The sequence below is a fragment of the Pleurodeles waltl genome, chromosome 10 (genome assembly GCF_031143425.1).
Source record: "Pleurodeles waltl isolate 20211129_DDA chromosome 10, aPleWal1.hap1.20221129, whole genome shotgun sequence".
Lineage (NCBI taxonomy): Eukaryota > Metazoa > Chordata > Amphibia > Caudata > Salamandridae > Pleurodeles > Pleurodeles waltl.
This window is the reverse complement of record NC_090449.1, coordinates 625,011,185-625,033,181: the sequence shown is the minus strand read 5'-3', so window position 1 is coordinate 625,033,181 and position 21,997 is coordinate 625,011,185. Positions and strand designations below refer to the sequence as shown.

Below are 21,997 nucleotides of genomic sequence, written 5' to 3'. Positions count from 1 at the left end.
ATGATATACATGTCACTCTTGGTGTTATCGAGTGAGCTGGGGTATTGTGATTGTAACTTATTTGGTTGGTAATTAGCACGCCGGAGAACTGTCTATAGACTTCTAAGAGGTTTCATTAGAATGTGTCGTGTTTATTACTTTGTTTCCTGACGAACTATGATGAAATTGAACAGTTGGTGGGAAGGGAAAAATGTTGACGAATTACGAGAGTGATTAGTATACATAATTTTTATGCAAGAAGTTATTGCTGCTTTAATTGAAGTTTTATTGGTATTCCTTGTCCTATGCACAATGTTATTGTGAGAGAGCTGTTGAAATGTACTGTGTGACATGTTTGATGGTCTTTATTCTTGGTACAGGGATTTAAAGGTGTTATTTTACATGTGATAAGTATCATGATGATATGAGGCTGAAAGAAAATGGTTTCTTTCTATGGTATGGATGCTCACCAAACTATGAATTAAGCAAAATGATTGACTGTAGCTTGTGATAAAAACATGATTGATTTAGGAATTTTTGCTTTCGAATGGGGGTTTTGGTAATACTGAATTTGAAGCACCTCAGCTGTGATGGACTTAGTCAAGGTTTATTTCCGATAGTAAGTAGTACTTTTGCAGTTTACCTGTATTTTGCATAAAGTTATTTTCCATGGTGGTAACGAGGTGTACTTCACAAACACTTGGTGATGGTTGTTATCCTAACACTACTGGGACATGGGTTGATAGTTATAGAATTGTATAGGTTCAATGTTCTGATGGTGATTTTGTCCTCCAAGCTAATTGTTTGGTTTTCATTTTATTATAAAATATATTAAACTATGAAATATTTATAAAAATAGTTTTCCTTTAGCTTAGTGTAATGTGTGGTAACAATAATGTACTTAAGTGCAATTTTAAGTAAGATTTTAATGGTGTTTATGTATGTATATAATTTTGTAGTCCCTGGAGAAGTCCCTGAATTTGGGGCGAAACGTGTTGGCTGGGTCCTTCTGTGTATGGAAAATTGTTTCCTAAGAAAGTTATTTGAAATGCCTGGATGTGTGACGATTGGACTTTTACATGACTTTGAATTGAGACCATAGATGTGGATCAATTAATTGTTCTTAACTCAAGGATTGATATTGATTTGAAAATATATATTTTTACCCTCCCATCCTTTTGGTTTATGCCAAGTGTATTTAGGTTGATCGGCGGTTAGACCCATGGGACTGAGCATAAAAATTAACAGACTTTAGGTTGCTGACCTGTGTGATGTGTGAGTTCCATAGCTGCCTTTTTGTCTGGAACAGTTCAAATTTAAATACTTTTATACTGCAGTTTCCAGTCTACCACCTCCCACTTGCAGACATTCTTGTGAACCCCATGTTCCTCCCTTGAAGAGTCAGCCAGCCCCCAGAGAACTGACGTGTGTTTCAGGTACCTACTGTGAACACAGGCACAACACCCATTCCTGCCCTCCACCAAAGACCCAGTCAGGCTGGGCTTACCTGATTCACAATGGCTGAGCAAGACTGTAGAAGACACCAAGCCTCATTCTTTGGATGTAGTTAATGGAATCGTGCGTCTCAGACGAACTCCTTCGTCTGAGCTGCTGGGAAAGAAATCTGATCCAGCAGACACATTTCTTAAGTCAGCTGGAATCCCCAGGCCCTCAACCTTGGAACAAAAGTCCAGCTGGATCTCCGATCAGTACAGTCAGACACTGCACCATTTGTGAAAGCACAATTTCTAAAGACAGTCGTGCATAGCCGTGCTATAATAAAAGGCAAAATGTATTTGCCCAACTGTAGTGTGAACTTGCGCTGATCAACTGGCAAGAGTTCTGCCAGGCTGGAGTTACATTGAGCCTTTTATCCATGAGTAAATACATAAGAGTACATTAGAAGAGCTAAATCATCTACTAGCATCTGCAAGGTCACTCTTATTGGGCACTTGAAAGCACCAATTTCGGCAGTTATGCGGCTTGGCAATAAATCTGTTGCCTACAGCTAATTAGCTTTCTTAGTGTTCTAGGCCCCAGGGCCACAATCAAGCATTCCTAGAATAAAGCAGCTTTTACGTGCCAGTCCTGGCATTCTTTCAGTAATTGGACAGGGAGTAGAAACTTTTTTCAGTCGAATGGGCTCACCCACGTTTTGTACCTGCATCCTGATAATTGCAAGTGAGTAATGAAACTTTACAGGCTTCTGCCTAAACTGCTAATGGTAAAACAACCCCCAAGCAGATACGTAATGAAGGGTCAGTCTCAGAATGTTCAAAGTTCAAGGAATTATTTATTCATACTTGAGCACAATTATCTCCATCTCCAAAGTCCTGGTTGAAGAGAAAAAATATTTCTTCCAATGTTGCATATCTGGGCTAAGCCCACATCTAGTCTGCACCTGCGTTTAAGCAAGAGACCATCAGAAAGTGGAAACTCACAAGTTTCCAAGCAGAGTTTTTTTTAAACATGAGCATATTACAAAAAGGCACTCTTGAAACAGACATAAAATGGAGAACCAGTTTAAAAATGGTTGAACTATGGTACGTATATATTTTTATGCTTTGACAAGAACTCTGTTAGAGGCTCAGGTTAGTGTGGCTGTGGTATGTCGACTAGAAACCTCTCTCTTCAGGCATTACATTTATCAGGTTTTCAAAATCACCAGATAGACGTTATCAACAGACAGTTCTACGAAAATCAAGAATGATAATGGCAACAGTATTTTACTGTCTGCCTTTCAGAAGTGGAAATTCCCAGAAATAGACTTATTTGCAACCTGCCAAAATGCCCAAACTACATATTCAGCATGTTGGCCAACAATCAGTGGGTAATGCTGTTTTGATGATCTGGTCTAACCAATTTCTGCTTGCTTTTCTTCTAATACCGTTCATAATGTTAATGAACAAAAGTTCCAACAGTCATTGAGATAGTGAAGGCTCCGGATAGCTGAGAAAATGATGGTTTCTATAGCTATTTCACCCCTCTCTCAAACTCCCGAAGAGGCTACATTCCAACCACAGTCTACTGTTCAGGATGGGAGGGATCATCCTCCACCCCAATGCACAGTCCTTGAATTGGGCAGCCTGGCTGCTGAGAGCATACATTATGGACAGTTAAATTTACCACAGGACTGTATAAATAATTCTCAAAGAAGTAAGAGACCATCTAACAGGACTTAGTATCCATTCAAACTGAGAAGATTTGTGATTTGATGCCTTAACAAAAATCATAACAAGGAAAATGTAATACTTCCTTACATATTGCTCTTGGCAAACTTCAATTTTCTTTGATTAAAAGGGCACCTGGCTGCTGTAACGGCTTATCGAAAAGACCCAAACCAAAGATCTTTCCTAGCAATCCCAGCAAAGAGTTTTTGGAAGGATTTAAAAAATATATATATCCTTGAATCAGAAGGTCTGATCCCCTTTGGGAGTTAAGTCTAGTTCTCTCCAAGCTCATGGCGCCTCCTTTTCAGTTTATTCATAACTCCACATTGCAGCATCTTGTGTCAAAATGTACTTTCTTAATTGCAGTTACATTGGCAAGGAGTCTGTGGTATAGGCCTTATGGTCCACTGAACACTACCATATATTCCACTACAACAGAGTAATTTCAAGGACACCCCCTCTTTTCTGCCCAAAGTTGTCAGATTTTCATGTAAATCAAACTGTTTTGTTTCCTCCTTTTTTTTTTTTTGTCCAATCCTCACTGTCCAATGAAAAGAACTCTTCAATCACTAAATCTACAAAGAGACCTAAAGTTTTATTTGGACGAAATAAAAACGATCTAGAAGATGAGTCACTCTCTTTGTAAATTATGGTCCCCTCTGAACGGAATTAGCATTCTCCTAACAGACTATTGTTTTTTGGATTGCATCCTGTATGAAGTGTTATTACCTGTTTTCAAATAAGCCTTTATCTGGTAAAGCCAAAGCAAACTCCACTAGAGGAAAAGCAGTGTTTGCCGATTTGGGTCAAGAATGTTTCCCCATTTAGAAATTTGCAAGGCAGCAACTTAGAAATCAATTCATCTGTTCACCAGACATTGTCTGGCTAAAGGTTCCTGAGCTGATACTTTAGTATATCAGGCAACTTTGAATAATTTAGTTAGCCTACTCAAAGATCATTTAGTTGTTCTGCATGCCTTACCTATGTATTTTGTTTCTTGCATTGACAAGCATGAAGCTGGCATATGCGTGCTACTCTTTTCCATGAGAGGTTGCCCTTCTCCCTGGGGGCAAAACTCAGCTGTCATGTCCTCATGTGCTTTGAAGCATTTTACCACACACAATTTAGGGGAGTCGGCAAAACCCGGGTATGAAATTATCATAGTGTTGGACTTGGTCTGCCTACTGACTGTAAAAGTGACCCCTTCCGTGGTGAATATTATACCTGTAATGCCATGGGCCCCCATGTCCGACATCTTTTTGCATGGTACAAGGCATAAGAGCATGGCCAGTTTTGCAGAAACCTCCTTCCACGACAACAGCCTTTTGGGTTACCAGGACAAAAAGAGATAAATGGACCTGATTTACATAACCGAGAGTAGAATACCTAACCTCCGTGAGCAGTGAGAGGCAAACCCCACAAAGCAATCTTCTCGCAAAAGGATATTCTCCCATTGGTGTCCCATCAATCAGGGCATGTCCCTCTGATCTAGCAGAATGGAAGGGGTATACCAACCTGTAAGCCAGTCCATCTTCTGCCAGGTTGGACAGAAAATTGAGGACTATATCTGCAACCACTGGATCCATACCCAGTCACACACACCAACCCATCCATCTAGTCAAAGTTGATTTTAAAGTGCTTTACTGCTGTCTGCCTATGCCTCGGAGAGGAGGACCTCAGCCTGCCGTAAAAGTCCTGGGATTTTCCTGCATTCCCTGTAATCTGCCACACCATCAGGCAGAGGGATCTATCCAGCACCATCTGATGCGGCCATCTTGAGATTCTGTCTCCAGCTGAAGATCCTGACCACTTGGTGATCCAGATGTAAGCAAAGCAGTCCATTGAAAAGGGGCCCCATTTGTCTTAGATGGCTGGGGACACCTAAGGGTTCAGGATCCACAGACTTGTGTCCTGGAAGTGTCTGGAATTCCAATCAGCCACTTGGTTTGCTTGCCTGCGTAGATACTTGGTCATGGCAGAGGTATGATAGCAGTAGTGCCAGAAGCTCTTTGTAAGTACTGAGAGAGTTATGAAATTTGTTCCTCCGACATAGTGGATCGTCAAACAGTCCATTTTCAGAAGGAGACCGGATTGAATTCTGTCCCTGGTCCTGCACCAGACTGCAAAGTAGCCGGAGAGAAGTTCCAGGCAGTTGATATGTAACTTCTGTTTGTTGTGACCATTTTCCTTCTGGTCCAGTTCAGCCATCCATTTGAGAAGGCACCAGACCTCCCTGAGGAGGTGAATACCCTGCATCTTGAAGTTGGGATATATCAGCCACTCGCGGAACTCCCGGAGGTTGACCACCAGGCGCTGCCCTCCGTTGCTCTTCTTGAACAGAAACGGATTGCTCATGAACCAGTTGTGGTGAAACGTGGCCAAGCATATGGCCTTTTTGTGTAAAACAACTGCAATCTATGCATCTGTTAGAGCAGAGGCATACACTGAGAACGTGATGGGATGAGTCCGGTTCACCTTGTGGTGGTGGGGGCGGGACCTTGAAACTTGTTTTGGAGTGCTCTGTACGACCCATGCGTCTGTTGCAATTGTCACCCATGTATGGAAAAAAGTTTCCAGACATCCCCTACTTTTTGTTAGGAAGAAGGGTGAACACTTACTGTTAGGTGAAGTCTGGCTGGTGTGCCCTCTGAAACCATTTCTGGCATGGGGTTTATGGCCTCTTGATGGGAAGACTTTTTCAAAACAAAATTGGCTGTGCTCGGAGCCCTGTCCCCTGGAAGGAAATCGTGAAGAGAACCTGTCAGCTGAGAGGCCCCTACTGCGGAAGCCCTGTTAATGGAGGCCTCCGCTTTGCCCAGGGAGGTGAACGTTGCCACAAACTTTCCCAGCTAATAAATGGGTTGCCAAAAAGGTCGCCCGGGTCAATTCCCAGCGTTCTGAAGAGGTGAGATTCCCCCAACTTAGTCTACCTTAATCCATAAAGATTGGCATCTTTCTGTACATAATGTGAAGCTGGCATTACTGAAATATATGACCGCTTGTGGTGCCCATCCAGAATGTACATCCACGGAATTTAAGGTCTCTGGAGCCTTTCAGATTGCAGGCGCATCACTCCCCAATATGACACTGTGAGGAGCCCAGTAATTTAGGAGAGACCTGAGGCCTCAATGTTTAAGAACCCAAATCCAGGGGCACAACACCATTAAGTTACTGAGCGTTCATATTGCCTGGTACGGTGTCCTGCATGGCCACTGAAGAAAATTAGTCTCCAAAGTCTTGCTCGGAGGATTGAAAGACTGGCGCTGCTGGAACCAGAGGACCTCACTGTTGCAGAGTCCCGCAAAGAGGGAAACAAGAGCTCGAAGAGCGTTCCTGTGGGTGCTAGAGCTACGAGGTAAGGAGGGAAAACATTGTACAGTCAGCAGTACATTTTTGGATGTTGTGGCATGGCTAATTGCTACACTAAATGCTGGTTTATAATTATAAATATATTAATGTAGTTTTCTACAGGAAAACATTTTGTTAAAGTTGGGCTATCACAGTCTTATGGAAGTGTCACCAGACTATTCAACATTGAGATGACCACCTCAGTCGGTAGAATATTCAAAGTGTTATTGGGTCCCTGCACGTAGATCGGACTATTCTGCATTTATGGCTCCAGGATTACATGTAAGTAACATGTCCTGCTTCACTGTAGCATCTTTAATCGATTAAGTTTACACTATCTAGCAGCTTGCAGTTCAATTTACATTTCCCATTAGAAAAATGTCCCACCATTGTCAGAAGAAAATTCAGAAATAAGACTTGTGACAGAAACAGGAAACACAAATAACTCTTGGCTTTGACCTCAGAATGACCTACATTATTGATTTCCGTGCTTTTAGGAAAAAAAAATTTTTCACTTAAGAAGGCATGCTTTGCTGGGTACATGTGAATCTAAGATAAATTCTCAAATGTCCTCCCATTGTTAAAAGTAAGTAACTTCTGCAGCACGACTCTTAAGGAATAAGTAAACTATCAATATTGATATAGCGGCACCAATGAAGGAGCACTATTTACAGCATGTGAGTTCAGTCATCTAAACTTTCCCCTTCTCTCTTCTCTCAGACTCCCAGGGGGTAAAAAAGGCACGCCGCTCAAGTAACACACCAATTTCAGCACCCTATTAGGCTAATCAGAGAATAGAATTCATGAATTGGGATTGAATGAATAACCAGGCATGCCCGAAACTTTAACAGTCAACTACTGGGTACAAAACATAATTAGGTTTGATCGTTACCTGGAGTGCCTCAGAAACCTCCAGAAAATCAGCCTACGAGGAAAAAAATAAAGTAACTCTCCAGATTGTTCTTACAAGGCAGTTAAAAAGAGCATAACCATTGGAAGATCAGATTTTTTTTCTGGACCACCGTTTACTAAAGTTCCTTCAGAAACCAGCATTCATAATGAGGAATAGACGATAATTATGTTTTCTTGAAAATGTGGTTTCTTGTGAATATCAGCCAGTTCTTGGCGATGTGGTAATGCAGAGTCAAATTCAGCACTTAATTCCCTCAGATTTCGTTTTCAGGGAATGAAAGAAAATCCCTTTATAATGTTTGCCCTATAGCTTGCATTATAGCCTGTAAGGGGAAGAGATGGGTAGGAGGAACCAGCCACCCTTCCCACTCTGATCAGTTTTCATCAGACACTGTAGGTGATATCCCTGTAGTCAGTGGTGGCGACTAGTAGTTTTGCACTGCAATGATTGCAGTAGTGACTTGTTCAGAAAAGGTGTTGGAAACTATGTCCGCCACATGGAGGGTCATTAAAGGTTGGCCCTGCAGAAAGGAGGTAGGATAGTAAAATAAACTACCTACAAGCCCATAGCAAAATTCCTAGAGGAAGGTTTGAGAATGTTAAGGACCAGTGCTCAAAATGGATCTAATGACTTTTCAGTAAATGATAAAAATACAGTGGTCTTCTCTGGGGAATTAGCATAAGAAACTTAAATCAGTTTCAGTTATGTTATGCCTTTATGTCACTGATGCCTAGACATCCTTTATTTGGATGAAATTGCTCTGCTCAGTTGCGTTCAGCTGCCTCCACTAAAGACAGGAACTCCACAGATTCTAGAATTAGAAATTATTCTGCAGCATATTCTGAGGCAGCAAGCAAACTGTGCTGACAGCCACCCTCTAGGAAGAAGTTAAGGACATGGCATATAAATAATGTAAACTGATGGTCCACCTCCTTAACCCCTTCGCTGCCAGGCCTTTTCCCCCTCCTGTGCCAGGCCTTTTTTTGCCTATTTGGGGCAGCTCGCGCTTAGGCCCTTATAACTTTTTGTCCACATAAGCTAACCAAGCCAAATTTGCGTCCTTTTTTTCCAACATCCTAGGGATTCTAGAGGTACCCAGACTTTGTGAGTTCCCCTGAAGGAGGCCAAGAAATTAGCCAAAATACAGTGAAAATTTCTTTTTTTCAAAAAAATGGGAAAAAGTGGCTGCAGAAGAAGGCTTGTGGTTTTCCCCCTGAAAATGGCATCAACAAAGGGGTTGCGGTGCTAAACTCACCAGCTTCCCAGCTTTCAGGAACAGGCAGACTTGAATCAGAAAACCCAGTTTTTCAACACAAATGTGGCATTTTACTGGGACATAGCCCATTTTTAAATGTTTTTGTGCTTTCAGCCACCTTCCAGTCAGTGACGGAAATGGGCATGAAACCAATGCTGGATCCCAGAAACCTAAACATTTCTGAAAAGTAGACAAAATTGTGAATTCAGCAAGGTGTCATTTGTGTAGATCCTACAAGGGTTTCCTACAGAAAATAACAACTGAAAAAGAAAAATATTGAAATTGAGGTGAAAAAAACATCAATTTTTCTCTACGTTTTACTCTGTAACTTTTTCCTGCAATGTCAGATTTTCGAAAGCAATATACCGTTACGTCTGCTGGACTCCTGGTTGCGGGGATATATAGGGCTTGTAGGTTCATCAAGAACACTAGTTACCCAGAGCCAATAAATGAGCTGCACCCTGCAGTGCTTTTTCATTCTATACCGGGTATACAGCAATTCATTTGCCGAAATATAAAGAGTAAAAAATAGCTATCAAGAAAACCTTTGTATTTCCAAAAAGGGCACAAGATAAGGTGTTGAGGAGCAGTGGTTATTTGCACATCTCTGAATTCTGGGATGACCATACTAGCATGTGAATTACAGGGCATTTCTCAAATAGATGTCTTTTTTACACACTCTCATATATTTGGAAGGAAAAAATGTAGAGAAAAACAAGGGGCAATAACACTTGTTTTGCTAATCTATGTTCCCCCAAGTCTCCCGATAAAAATTATACCTCACTTGTGTGGGTAGGCCTAGCGCCCGCGACAGGAAACGTCCCAAAACACAACGTGGACACATCCCATTTTTTGAAAGAAAACAGAGGTGTTTTTTTGCAAAGTGCCTACCTGTAGATTTTGGCCTCTAGCTCAGCCGGCACCTAGGGAAACCTACCAAACCTGTGCATTTTTGAAAACTAGAGACCTAGGGGAATCCAAGATGGGGTGACTTGTGGGGGCTCTGACCAGGTTTTGTTACCCAGAATCCTTTGCAAACCTCAATTTGGCTAAAAAAACCCACATTTTCCTCACATTTTGGTGACAGAAAGTTCTGGAATCAGAGAGGAGCCACAAATTTCCTTCCACCCAGCGTTCCCCCAAGTCTCCCGATAAAAATGATACCTCACTTGTGTGGGTAGGACTAGCGGCCACGAAAGGAAATGGCCCAAAACACAACGTGGACACATCACATTTTTTCATAGAAAACAGTGCCTACCTGTGGATTTTGGCCTGTAGCTCAGCAGGCACCTGGGGAAACCTAGCAAACCAGCGCATTTTTGAAAACTAGAAAGCCAGGGGAATCCAAGATGGGGTGACTTGTGGGGCTCTGACCAGGTTATGTTACCCAGAATCCTTTGCAAACATCAAAATTTGGCCCAAAAAACACTTTGTCCTCTCATTTCGGTGACAGAAAGTTCTGGAATCTGAGAGGAGCCACAAATTTCCTTCCACCCAGCGTTCCCCTAAGTCTCTCGATAAAAATGTTACCTCACTTCTGTGGGTAGGCCTAGCGCCCACAAAAGGAAATGGCCCAAAACACAACGTGGACACAACATATTTTTTCACAGAAAACAGAGGTGTTTTTGCAAAGTGCCTACCTGTGGATTTTGGTCTCTAGCTCAGCCGGCCCCAGGGGGTGGGGGCAGAAATGGCCTGAAATAAATTTGACCCCCCACCTCCCCAAACCCCCCCTGCCCGGGAGCGACCCTTGCCTACGGGGTCGCTCCCCCTTCGTAACATTGGCACCCAAAAAAAAAAATCCCTGGTGCCTAGTGGTTTCTTGCCCCCCCCCCAATCAGCGCGCGCTCGTGCGCTGACGTCACGGGGGTGGGGGATGGAAGGGGAAGGGCTTCCCCTTCCATCCCCGCCTTGGGGGGGTGGGTGGGGTGCACAGGTGGGTGCTCGCTAGCGCTCCCCCCAGTTCCCGTGCCTTGGACGAGGTCACCTCGTCCAAGGCACACGGGAACTGTAGCCTTGGACGAGGTCACCACGTCCAAGGCACAGAACGGGTTAAGGCAGTGCCAGCGGAATGTAAAGGAGTGGGGAGTCTCTCAGCTGGACATGACAGAGGAAAAACTAGTCATCCGAATGCAGATGTTTGCAAACTTCAAGGTTGGTTAAAAGATCTTGGCATGGAGCTGGGCACCTTTACTTTGAAGTGGAATATATTTAACCCAGGTTTGTTGAAGACAGGAATACACTGTCCACTTATGCTCCTTGTAAATTGGATTCTGCATTGTTACAGGTTAAGTCAGGGGGAAGGCCTTGAAAGGTGGCCAAGAATAAACAATGTGCATGTTCTGGAGTTCCTGAAACCTAGATTAAGAACATGAAAGGGGTATTAGAGCATCTTATTTAGGTCCAAACGGGTGACAGATTAGAATATAATCACTGGAGTGAGTACACCGTTCACTTACATCAAGAGCAGCACCAGGCAGCCATTGCTGCTAATCACCACGTCATCTGCATTATATGTACTGAAATGCAGACCTATGGCTGACTAGGAAGAAAGTCGAGATGTTACATAAGGATTCCAAAATGCTTTTGTAGAGTTCAAAGGCAAAGCTTTTGGTGAAAGGTGCAGGTTTCTGTACAGAAATGTCCTTAATATATTAAGCCCTAGCAAGAACAGTGGAAAAAGAAAAGAAGGATAGGATGGCATATTTCTTCAGTTCGGGGACAGGACTGAATTGATTGGGGCACTGTAAGGTCTGTGGTAAAATAACCAGAGACGTTTACTCCAGGGACTGCCGCATTTAAATAGAACTTTTACAGTAGATGCATTGCATAAAATGTGACCAGTGAAAATGGGCTATGAGGCCCAAATTTATGGAGGGTGTTATATTTTTAGGGTACTTAAATCGGGTTCCAACAATTTCTGACAAAAGATTCAGCATAAACATTTAGCAGCAATTTGTAACCTGGCTGGTTGAGGTCTGGATAATTTGGCAAAATGTCTACATCAGAATCAGAGAAGAGGCCTGTAAGAGAGAGGGGCATTGCAGATTTACTTAACAGTAGGAGGGCTCTCAGGCAAGTGGTGAGAAATCGAATAGCTGTTGGCTGGAGCTTGAACATTAGCCTGCACTTGTTCTTTTTATGGTTGGATGGCAGTATATTTAAGGTAGCCACTGAAAGTAATTGGTATTTTACTAAGGAACTGTGTCTTAGTACGGTCCTTACATGGAAATGTGTGCAGGTTATATACCTAAGCCAAATCTGGCTAAGCATTAGTTGACGCAAGTGGCTATAACACAGTGCCAGATAACATGGCCATCACCTAACTGAAGGTGTGTGAGGGGGCATTGATTGGGCAGTGTTGTGGAAATGAGGGTTGAATGTTCATTACGAGTAAGGCAGTCACTAGCCCATCAGGTTAGGTATTTCAATGGATATTGTTTAGTTTACTAGTGATCTGCATATATCAGTTATGTTGTACAGTCTTTTTTGTGAAAACAATTGTATTTTCAAGATATATTTTGAATTTCTGAATGAACTTCCTAATTTTCATGTAGTGTCTAGGAAATTGAGTTTCTTCCTTGTTTGATTTTTCTTGTCTTAATGTCATGCAGTAAAATGTTGCAAATGATCTCTGCAAATTACAGGTTATTACAGATGTTCTCAGTTTAGTATGAGTTCCCTTCCTCACCCGACCCCCAGCTCCCTAAGTTAACTCATTTATTTTGATTTTCTTCTGTAGTTTTGAAGTGATTAAAGTTATCCATGAGAAGCTCTTGGATATGGTTGGAAAAGTACAGTAAGTGTTGTACATTTTTTATATAAATACATGAATTTTACTTAAGATTTGTTATTTTTATTCCCTAAAAATGCATTCTTCTTTTGTAACAGAATCCCCATCATGTTGGTTGGAAATAAAAAGGACTTGCACATGGAACGGTAAGTATTTTGTGGCAGAATTCCACACCTTTCTCCTTTCTGGTCCAAGTTGAAGATCAAACTTACTTAGAATAAACAAAAAAATCAGGTTTCAGTTCGAGCTTCCAAAAAGTCAGGATAACACAATTGTTTTACCTTCATTACAAGTAGTAAAAATGTGTTATTGACAGCATTTCCTCACAACTAACAATTTCCAAATATCTGATAAAGACTTCTAGTTGCAGATTCCTTACCTTAGAATTTCCCCAGGTGTCCGACTGGATCTGGAGATTTTTCTTGGAGCAGTACCGTTGCATGACGTCAGGTGGTGTGGGTCGACTTTGCCACTGGCACTGTGACCGCCCATTGTGATGACGTCGTGGTGGTATATAGGTGGCGCTGTGACACCAGTTCATTTCTTTCCACGCCAGCCAGGTTCCGAGAAGAGCTAACCTCTGTCATTTTTTTGACTGACTTTTCAAAGTTTTGTTGACTTTTTTTGACCAACTGGTGCATCAACAAGTTGTCCCGGACGACTGAATTCAAGCTGTGTGACTCCTTTCACCGCATGATGTCGGTGCGTGATCCGCACCTTGTGTGCTTGTGATGTCTGGAGCGCGACCATGACCCGAAGTCATGTTCTGAGAGCCAGGCCATGAGCCCAAAGGTTTTGAGGGGGCATCCATAAAGCTCATTGCGGCCTGGTGCTCTGTTCTGCATCACACTTGGTCTCGCTTGAGAGGAGGGTCACAAGACCACTTGTGGACCCATCATCAGTTGTCCTCGTCTCACTCCAAATCGTTGGACATTCGGATCACAAGAAGTCATCAACGCGGGAGAAGTGTCGTCACTCTAGGCCTCAGTCCTCAGAGCCTGCTTCTGGGTCGGCTGCATGCCTCCTTGAGTTCCTGGGAGCCGGAGCCACCCCTGCCCAACTTGTTTTTTTCAGAGGCCATGTGCTTCATATTTGGGCAGTTGACCTTCCTTTGATGCCTTCGGACCCAGTGGGTTGGTGGTGGCCCCCTCGGGTTCCGCGCTGGCAGCTTTGGCCTCAGCGGGCACCCCAGGATCTGTTACAGGATCCGCACCGATGCGGTGCTGCCATCTCGACCTTCCTTACGCTGGTACAGAAATTGATGCACCTGACATCGGTCGGGCCCACGATTGACGTCCACCCCTTACCGGAACAATGTCACCGGATGTTGATTCAAACTTTGATGGGGACTTTGCTCCCCAGGTTGGAGTCTGGCCCTTATGCCTGTGGGTACATAGAGAGTATTGAGGGATTACTGGACCCTTTGGAATACCAGCTAGATGACCCTGGCCCTGAGGTGGACTGGGCTGGTCTTGACACCTCCCCTGACTCTAGCATGCTTTCTTCCCCACCGTGGCTACGGAGGAGGGAGCTCATATTCACTGGTGGTGAGAAGAGTGGCTGAGGTCCTAGGCTGCGAGCTACCTTCGGTTGCTGCCAGGACTAACCTCCTGACTGAGTTACTTCTGCCTGGGTCTTCTGAACCCATTTTGCCCTTCAGTGAAGCCCTCACTGATGTCTTGCTGGGGGACATGGTCTAAACCCATCACAGGGGCTCCTGTCAACAGGACAATCGCCTGCCGCCATAGGCCTGTGCCTAACAACCCTAAATTCCTTACCCAACATCCTACGCCTGAGAGTTTGGTCATCCAGGCTTCTTCCTCTTCTGGCACATTCCCTTCCTCATCCCCAGGTAGGGAATCTAAATGACAGGACTAACATGGGAAGAAGTTGCGGTCTGAGCCTTTTGGGACGCTTCTCCCATACTTTATAGGATACGGTCAGGTACATGCTTTCACTGGCCCCCGGAAGAGGCCCAGGCATTCTCTCCCAAGCTGTTACTGATGGGAGAGATGCAGCCAAGTTCAAAATTCGTTGTGGGTTGGACATGACCAACTCACTAGGCAGATAGTTTGCAGTGGCTTTAAGGCACCACGCTTCGTTGAGGACATCTGGCTTTTCAGGGGATGTCCTGCAATCACTTATGGACATGCCCTTCAATGGCACCCATCTCTTCGGTGACAAAGTTGACTCGGTGCTTGAGCCCTTTAAGGAGTCCCGGGCTACGGCTTGATCCCTTGGCCTCACAGCTGTTCCTCGCCCCCCATGTGTCCACTTTTTGCTCCTTTCATGGCTACTGAAGGGGCACTCGACCAAGTCCATTTCCCTCCAGCCATCGTGCTGCGCATGCTGCCCAGCCTCTGTGCAGATGAGGATACAGGATCCAATGTTTCTATGGATCAGGGAGCCAGCTGTCTGGACCCCGCCCAGGCTCCCCAGACCCCTCAGTCCCCTAGCTTCCTCTGCTGCAGCATCTAAACTGTCCTAGTCCGGTGCTCCATCATGGACCGGTTGGAGGCAGGATTCGCAGACACCCGCTCCACTCAGGAATCCATCACGATGGACAGGTGGGTTTTGCAAATCGTCTAGACTAGCTACCCCCTCCCCTGCGAGACAACCCCTTGGGCCATGCCACTATCCTACGATCAGATGATGGAGGATTACTTGGCACTTTTCCGTGAGGAAGTTACGGCTCTCTTGGCCAAGGGAGCCATAGAGAGGGTCCCTGTGCCAGAAGTAGGTCGTGGTTGTTATTGCCTCTACCTTCTTGTGCGCAGAAAAGACAAGGGCCTCCAGACTATCCTAGACCTCTGGTCCCTCAGTCTCTTCCGCAGAAAGGAGAAATTCAAAATGCTTATTCTGGCTGAGGTCCTATCTGACCCTGGACCCAGGAGACTGGATGGTAACGTTAGACATGCAGGACGCCTAATTTCACGTTCCCATCCTGCCTGCCCACAGGTGTTACTTGCGGTTCATAATCGGTCATGAACCCCTCAGGTATTCACAAAAGTGATGGCGGTGGTCACAGCTCATCTATGCCAGCTAGGGGTTTCAGTCTTCCCCAACCTCGACGACAGGCTGTAGAAGGTGGGCTTTCCCCAGGCTGTCGTCTCCCACCTCCAGACTATGGCAAACCTCCTACATTTGCTGGGGTTCACTATGAACGTGCCAAAGTCACACCTGACTCCCCCATGAGACACTTATCATTGGAGCTGTTTTGGACACTGTGCAGTTTTGGGGCCTGCCTCCCAAGCGGGGAGTCAAGGATATTCAGGCAATGATACAGATGTTGCAGCCTCTGTCCTGGATTTCAGTGAGAATTAGTCTGAGGCTGCTGGGCCTCATGGCCTCCTGCATCCTGCTGGTGACACATGCCAGATGGCATATATGGGCTCTTGGGTGGGACCCGAGTTGCAGTGGGCACAGCATCAGGGGAATGTCTCCGACATGGTACAAATCTCGGAGGGATGGGGCAGCCACATGGAAAAGGTGGAGATCAACGGCGTCTGGTCTCCTGCGGAGTCCAGGCTCAACATCAATATTCTGGAGCTCAGGGCCATCAGGCTTGCATTGAAAGCATTCCTTCCATCGCTCAAAGGGAAAGTGGTGCAGGTGTTCACGGACAACAACACCGCCATGTGGTACTGCACCAAGCAGGGCATGGTGGGGTCACAGACCCTTTGTCAAGATGCTCTGTGCCTCTGGATGTGGCTGGAACATCAGGCATATCCCTTGTGGTTTAACATCTGGCGGGCTCTCTGAGCGCCAGAGCAGACAAACTCACCCATCTGCATGGTCGACGAAAGGCGTCTCCATCCGCAAGGTCTCTTTCAGGAGTGGGGAGAGCCTTGGTTAGATCTGCTTGCCTCTGCAGAGAATGCACAATATCAGCTGTTTTGCACCTTGGAGTTTCCAAGGCAGCACTCGCTTAGCGACGCTTTTCATCTCGAGTGGAACTCAGGCCTTCTATATGCCTTTCCGCCAATACCACTTCTGCCCAGAGTTCTCAAGAAGAGCGAGAATGACTGGGCCCCAAGTCATTCTTGTGGCCCTAGACTGGGGACGAAGAGAATGGTATCCCAAGCTTCTGAGTACGGCCATCAATCCTCCACTCAAACTGCCTCTTCAGTAGGATCTTTTTGCAGCAGCAGCGGATGGTTTTCCACCCGAACCTGTCCAGTTTCTGCTTTCTTGCGTGGAGATTGAGCAGCGGCAGATGATAACATTAGACTTTGGGTGGAAGGTCAAACTATCTTGGCAGCCAGCAGTCCCTGCACCAAAACAGTATATGCCTGTTGTTGGAATAAATTTGTGGCATGGTGTACCAACCAGTCTGTGGATCCCCTTTCTGCACCTCTGTCTGAGGTTCTTTGGTTTGTACTTTCTCTTGCCCAGCAGGTCTCTGCTTTGGGCACCCTTAAGGGTTATCTGTGCCATCTCTGCTTTCCTCATACTACCTGATCAACCCTCCTTGTTTAAATCTTCCATTGTTGGGAGATTCCGCAAAGGTCTTAACCACATGTCTTCACCTACCGCGTTCATAATGCCCCAGTGGGAATTGAACTTGGTACTCACTTTCCTCATGTGCGCTCCTTTTGAGCCTCTTCATAACTGTCCTCTGCGGCTTCCCACTTTAAAAACAGCCTTCTTTGTTGCCATCACCTCCACACGTCGAGTGAGTGAGCTACAAGCTCTTTCTTTGAAGCCGTCCTTTATCTCTGTCCATCCTGACGAAGTGTTGCTTCGTCCCAGGGCCTCTTTCCTACCTAAAGTGGTCACACCTGTTCATGTTGGCCAGTCCATTACCTTGCCTACTTTTTACGTACCCCGATATCCTTTTCAGGAAGAGGAGAGACTCCTCTGTCTGTATCCAAAGATCACCAGGATCAGTGTTCTTCATGGCTGCGCGCCTCTGGCGTGGAATGTTGTGAAAAGAACTGACGTCAGTGTGCCAGGATAATGCCTACATACGACTGACATCACGTCAACCGCAACACCAACGACACAAGGGTACTGTTTGAAGAAAAATCTATGGATCCAGTCTGATGCCTGGGGGAAATGATAAGGTATTGTTTGTTTTTGCCAATAACTTTTGAATCGTTTGACAAGTCCTCACAAAACTTTTAAAACTAATTTGCCACTCACTTCAGGTACTGTCTTGTAAGTTTCGGGGTGATCCGTCAAGCAGGGCGAGGAAAAAAGGGGGGGGTTCCAAAACAGATTTTCACCATGCAATTTCCCATAGGGATTTTGAAGACAATTACAGCCCGAACCGCTGGGTGGAATTACACCAAATTTGGCCGAAGGCTAGTTCTTGGTCCAGAAAGTGTGCTTTTTGTAATTCAGTGTAAATCTGTTCAGTAGTTTTTGAGCTATTAAGTGAAAAACACATTTGTGGATCTAGGGATGCGGATCAGACAGTCCCCATGCTGAAATCCCATTGGCTGCCAACACGTGCCCCCCCCTCTCCTGGCCGGTTATGGCCCCGGGGACTTTGTGCAAACAAAGTGAGGGGGACCGCTAAGGCTCTGGGGCTCTGAAAAAACCTCCTAAAGTCACTGGGGGGGGGGGGGGACAAAAGCTACAGGGACATCATAGTTAGGTTCTGAATTTACATACAAAACAAATAGGATTAGAACGGCTATCATTCGCTTTTTCAAGTATCTATAATTTGTGCCCTACGGTACCTATAACTCGCACCCTCGACATGCACAGCTAGTTACTCCATATATTTCATCAATCATGGCATCTTTGAAGCATCATTGATATCACTACAACATTTGCAATAAAATTATTGATGAAAACACTGGGCATGGCGGGGGCATGAGGTTATAGTTAACGTATCTATAGTTACTTGAAATAACTCTAACAGCTATGGTTTTGTGAGTATAAATTCATGACCTAATTATAACGTCCCTGTAACCTTTGGTTTTTTTCAGTGGAAAAAGTAATATATATATATATATATATATAGAGGACTGTTGCGTTAATGAATCACAGGCCTCCCATATACCATTCAGCCCTGTCAGTGAAAGCAGTCTTTTTCTTTTCTGCTCTAGCAAGGATCCTGGAGCAATGAGCTTGGATTTTCTTCTTCAAACATCCTTTCTACACCTCATTTTCATACTGATAATTCTATCAGATTGGAATTGGAGAATTTTATAACAGTGCTTCTGTGTGCCAAGAGGTGGAGCTGGGCAGCTCTGCTCTAGCTTCATAGCACCCCAGAAGTGATAGAACAAAGTCACATATAAGTGCCACATCTGTTCCTTTTTGTCCCTTTCAATGTTGAGCCAAAGGTCCTCCCCAACCTTCTCAGCCTTCTGACAACTGTTAAAAATGACCGTCTAACAGTGTGATGGGGAACAGTGTCTACACTAAAAACTACAGGATTGAAACCTGGCCACAACTTGAGGAATCAGATTGTGGTCACAGACACTTTTGGTGTCTGGACTCGGGACATGACTCGAAGTTGTGTGATAAATGCATCCTGATGCATCTGAAGGCAATTTGGGACCATGAGGCGAATTTGTTTATCGCCAAACACAAGAATTAGTAGTCTTCACCCAAGTTATCGGCATGTTCCTGGGGCTGTTCATTCGAGCGCTCCACCTCCCACTTGAAATCTTCCTGGAAGTCCAAGCATAATAAAGCAAAGTGAGACTCCACTCCTTCCTGCCCCTCTGACCTCAAAGAGAAAGTACGAAGGTGTCAGTGTTTAAGTTGAACAGATTCCTTTTTTTCCAGATCTGCCCTGCGTTTCCTGGGCAGTTGGCAACCCAGTTGCAGTAAGAGGTGTTCAGCGAGGCCAAGCTGCAAATCTTAGTGCACTTCTGGCTCCCTGTAGTACCCCTTCTGGCCTGCCGGACCTCTTTCCCTATAATTGGCCATCTACTGGAACAATGGCCATGGACACTACTGTCTCGAGAGTCTGAACGAACTTTGGCATATTAGAAATATGTCCTTAAGAATATTCTTATTTTGACCGACTGGACATTATATAGCCCTGAAGAAGCCCTATGCTAAAGGGCGAAACGCGTTGGCTGTCATTACAATGCTGTAACAAGATCTTTGTGGAAATATCCTTTGGAATTGGAAGGAAACAATAACAATAATAAAGAAGATTTGTTTCATCCTTACCATAGGAGAATTGGACTTTCTGTATTTTATATCTAAACAACTGGTGGTGCACCGCCATTATAGTTTTCATTATTTGGGTTTCTTGTACACATTAAGCCTGTTTTGCAGCAGGAGCTATGGTTGTGTTGCACACTACTGATACTTTGATGGACTGCCTTTTTCACCCTTGTTGTGGATAGTTGGGAACTTAGAGGGATTGGTGCGTTTCTTATGAGTCTGCTGCATTCCCTTTTGTTTGTACAATTTCCCCATCAGTTTTGAAAAGATTGGTGCTAATCTGTGGGACTGGCATGCTGACAGCAACACCTTGACAGCCAGTGATGCAGCAGACCGCACACAGGCCAGCAAGGGCAGAAGTCCTCCAGATTCCATTTACATTGTTACAGAGGCCAACAAACTATTTTAGTGTGTCCTCATACCCAACTGGCGGGAAGCAGGATTCAACAATTTCCTCCCAGTTTGATAATCTATTACTTTTGACAGATACGTCTTGTTACGAAAAGGCCTATGCCCTACAATTTCTTTCCTCACTACCCAAAAATCCTCAAGCACCAGAACTAATTTTGTAAGACCATCTGTCTATCCTAGTGCAGGAAGTAAGTTTGTTGCTATCAATGGATGTGTTAAGTGATATTACCAGACTGAGATAAAGGCAGGTTTGTTATTCCTGCTATATTTTCATCTCGAAAAAGGATAGTGGCCTCAGGCTTGTCCTTGACTTCCCACTTATGAATCCCTCCCTGCAGAAGGACAACTTCAAAATTCTTCTTCTGGCTCTGATCCTTTTTGTCGTAGGCCCTGGAGCATAAAATGCATTCTTGGAGGACTCATATTGTCACACCTATGGTAGCTGTGGTTCAAGATGGTCAGAGTGTTTTCAGTTTGCCATGTACCCTTTGGGTCACTGCCCATTTTAGGACCAGCGGGGATCACCCTGGCTGAATCTTTTCACCACAATCAAGAACTGTGTTAACAACTTAGTGCGTTGGAGTTCCTGCTGCATCAGGTGTTCTGTGATGTGCACCTTCCATCTCCAACCTCCCCTGCCCAGAGTCTTCTCCTGCCCTGAGTTCTGAAGATCAAGAACGACAGGGCCCAAGTCATCCTTGTTGCTCTGGATTGGGCCAGGAGAAGAGTGCGTTGTATCCAGAGCTGTTGAGCATGAACATCCGTCCATGCTTATACCAGGCTGCCACTTCAGGAAGATTTCCTATCTCGCCAACAGTGTACAAGCCTCTTTCAAAACGTCCACAACTTAAATCTCCATGCATGGCTATTTAGTACCAGCAATTGACTACATTCAGTTAACCATCTAAAGTGATGGATGCCCTCCTTGCTACCCCACCATGGAATTCATCTACAGTTGGCACTAAAGCAAGTTTGCAACTGGTGTCGTGCCTGGGACACTGATCCTTCACAACCCAAGCTGTTGGAGGCCCTACATTTATTTTGTCTTTAGCCCAGCGATGACTTGCAGTGGCCACGATAAAAGGTTGTCCGCTCTTTTAGCCTTTTTTTTATTTATTTTTTTACATTTGCCAGACCAACATTTCTTGTTTAAATCACCTGTTGTGATCACTTAGTAAAGAATTGACATAAGCATTCCCTGCCCCAACCATTTATGATGCCAAGGAGGACCTTAATCTTTATCTTGACATTCTTCATATGTGGGCCTTTCAAGTCCATCTTCCTGATCCACCTCAGTTCATTGTGTGACTGAACTGCATGCATTTTCAGTACAACCACCACGTTTCCAGATAACTTGATGCTGAGGATTTAGGCAACTTCCTTAGAAACAATTGACACTACATTCTCTGTTGTGCAATTGATCACTTTACTGGTGTTCTGTTTCACCTCACCCTTTGAAAGAGGAGGAGAGGCTCAGTCGGTTAGACCCAGAAGAGTTTTAAAAGTTTTTTCTTTTTGTGTTGATCGTACCAAGGACCATCAAGTGGAAGCTCATCTCTTTTTGGGGATTCTGGAGCAGCAAAGAGTGTAAAAAATGACCTTATCAAGTTGGACAATCTTCTACATCAACTTTTTCTGTGCTGCCAACAAACAACTACCGTAAGTGCTAATGTCCCATTCCACCATTACATTTGCATTTGAGGTACCTTTCTTGATAACTGGCATACTGTGACATGGGCGTCTTTTCATATGTTCATGAAGCACTTCTGCCTCGACAGGGAAGGTCCTGTGGAACAGGCGCTTTTCACCCTCTTGGTTCTTCAAGACGTTATTTGATCTCACTCCTTTGGGAGGTATTGCTTTGGTATCTGTTCAAAGTTGAGGAATGTGCAGTTTAAAGTATCTATCTGGGTGTCTTTTTGGTGAATATTCTATCTAACCGCAGACTCCTTACTACCCTCTCAATGCCCCGTTCTGTAGTGTGGCCTCTT

At 44.6% G+C, this 21,997-nt stretch overlaps 1 protein-coding gene across 1 annotated transcript in view; it reads left to right on the top strand.

Moving 5' to 3' along the window:
• RHEB (Ras homolog, mTORC1 binding) overlaps nt 1-21,997 on the top strand; it is a 172,618-nt gene that overhangs the window by 114,366 nt on the left and 36,255 nt on the right. Inside the window, exons 5-6 of the mRNA XM_069211096.1 lie at nt 12,408-12,464; nt 12,557-12,604. Of these exons, the coding sequence (XP_069067197.1) occupies nt 12,408-12,464; nt 12,557-12,604 (105 nt within the window). The remainder of the gene's footprint in view (nt 1-12,407; nt 12,465-12,556; nt 12,605-21,997) is intronic.